The sequence below is a fragment of the Seriola lalandi genome, unplaced genomic scaffold (assembly GCF_002814215.2).
Source record: "Seriola lalandi dorsalis isolate HSWRI2012SDOR001 ecotype SW California unplaced genomic scaffold, Sedor1 jcf7180001995211, whole genome shotgun sequence".
Lineage (NCBI taxonomy): Eukaryota > Metazoa > Chordata > Actinopteri > Carangiformes > Carangidae > Seriola > Seriola lalandi.
Genome location: NW_019465877.1, coordinates 1 through 1,326, shown reverse-complemented (window position 1 = coordinate 1,326; position 1,326 = coordinate 1). Strand labels below are relative to the sequence as shown.

Genomic DNA, 1,326 nt, shown 5'->3' with positions numbered 1-1,326 from the left:
GTTCTCATCGATTTGAACGTTTTTCAAGTTGGAGATTGATGATCCGGGGCATTGCAAGACTCATCACATTTGCCAGGACCTATTCTAAAACTCCAAACCAAGGAAAAGGGAGTGTACAGTCACAAGCCAAAATCACAGTAATTAAATGTGTACAGGGAGAAGTCTTCAGTGATGAGCTCCACAGGCTGAAAAAGGGCCTTGAAATCTCCAAACAAAGTCCTCTTTGGAAGCTAAACCCTGTAATTGGACATCCAGGACCCGCCGTGCCCTCTTGTGCAGCCCAGCTCCTGTGAGCTGGTGCTGCCCACAGTCAGAGTTCGGACAGACCACCTTCACCTTCCACAACTTGTATGGCATCCACACAAGAAGTGGGTGGGCAAAAAAGCGGTCTGGAGCAGGAGCCTGGTTGTAGACACCGCTTGGCTGAGGTGGGAAGTACCAGAGCTTCAGGTGGTCTTGAAGCTCCAGTTTTCCCCTGGGCCCCATCTTGAAGAGCATCTTCAGAATCCATTTGTGGTCTTCAGGTGGCAAGCCTTCTGACCACAAACGGGGCAGCTGAGGTGTTGAAAGTGCTTCCGTGCTGGAGTCAGCAGTCTTTGAAATAGACAAAACATAACATAAACAACAAAACATAAGTATATTTTATACTGGTAAGAAACAAGACACTGCTAATGATCTACACGAAAATTAAATTAAATGATATATTACTTACAGGCACAGAGGCACACACTGCAGTGGGATTCTGGACAGACACTGAAGCTCGAACTGTCTCAGGGACTGGAGCCTATAAGAGAATAAGATTTGTTAAAATGAAATCACAATTTACAACATAATCAAACCTTAAATTATTATTTCATATAGCCAATATTTTTTAGGTTTCATGTGTCATTTCTGATATGAATAGCTTTTGATACCGTTCATACCCTTGCAGAAAAAAATAAGGGGTCGAAATACAAATACTTAAACTGTATTTGAAAAGTGGGTTGTATCATTACTTACTGGGACAACAATGCTGGCTGGAGAACTGGTGGTTGGCTCGGTGGGATCGGTGACTTGGGTCTGTAAAACATTCAGTCTATGTGATCTCTACTTACCTTTGTTACTTTTCTGGCAGCACCGAGGTTTGGCTTCGCTGCCGCGACATGCACACCACCAAATCTTGGCTTGTTAAACTGAAAGGCAACAAAGCAAAGGGCCATGTCATGAGAGGGCTATATTGTCAAACTATCATTCAGTGAACAAAATATTTATAATCAATTTGTGAGTGTGAATAATTTTCTAATTACCATTGCCAAATTCAGTGTTGGTCGCTTCCTATGAACCACA

The 1,326-nt window shown here is 42.8% G+C and overlaps 1 protein-coding gene across 1 annotated transcript; it reads right to left on the bottom strand.

Moving 5' to 3' along the window:
* Positions 1–165: 165 nt before the first annotated feature.
* Positions 166–1,320, bottom strand: LOC147820122 (uncharacterized). Its single transcript, XM_087175705.1, has 5 exons — positions 1,287–1,320; positions 1,095–1,172; positions 1,000–1,059; positions 713–784; positions 166–594 (listed from the first exon to the last, which is right to left on the bottom strand). The coding sequence occupies exons 1-5, from the start codon at positions 1,287–1,289 to the stop codon at positions 166–168; spliced, it is 642 nt and encodes a 213-aa protein (XP_087031831.1). The 5' UTR covers positions 1,290–1,320.
* Between the last annotated feature and the right edge of the window lie 6 nt (positions 1,321–1,326).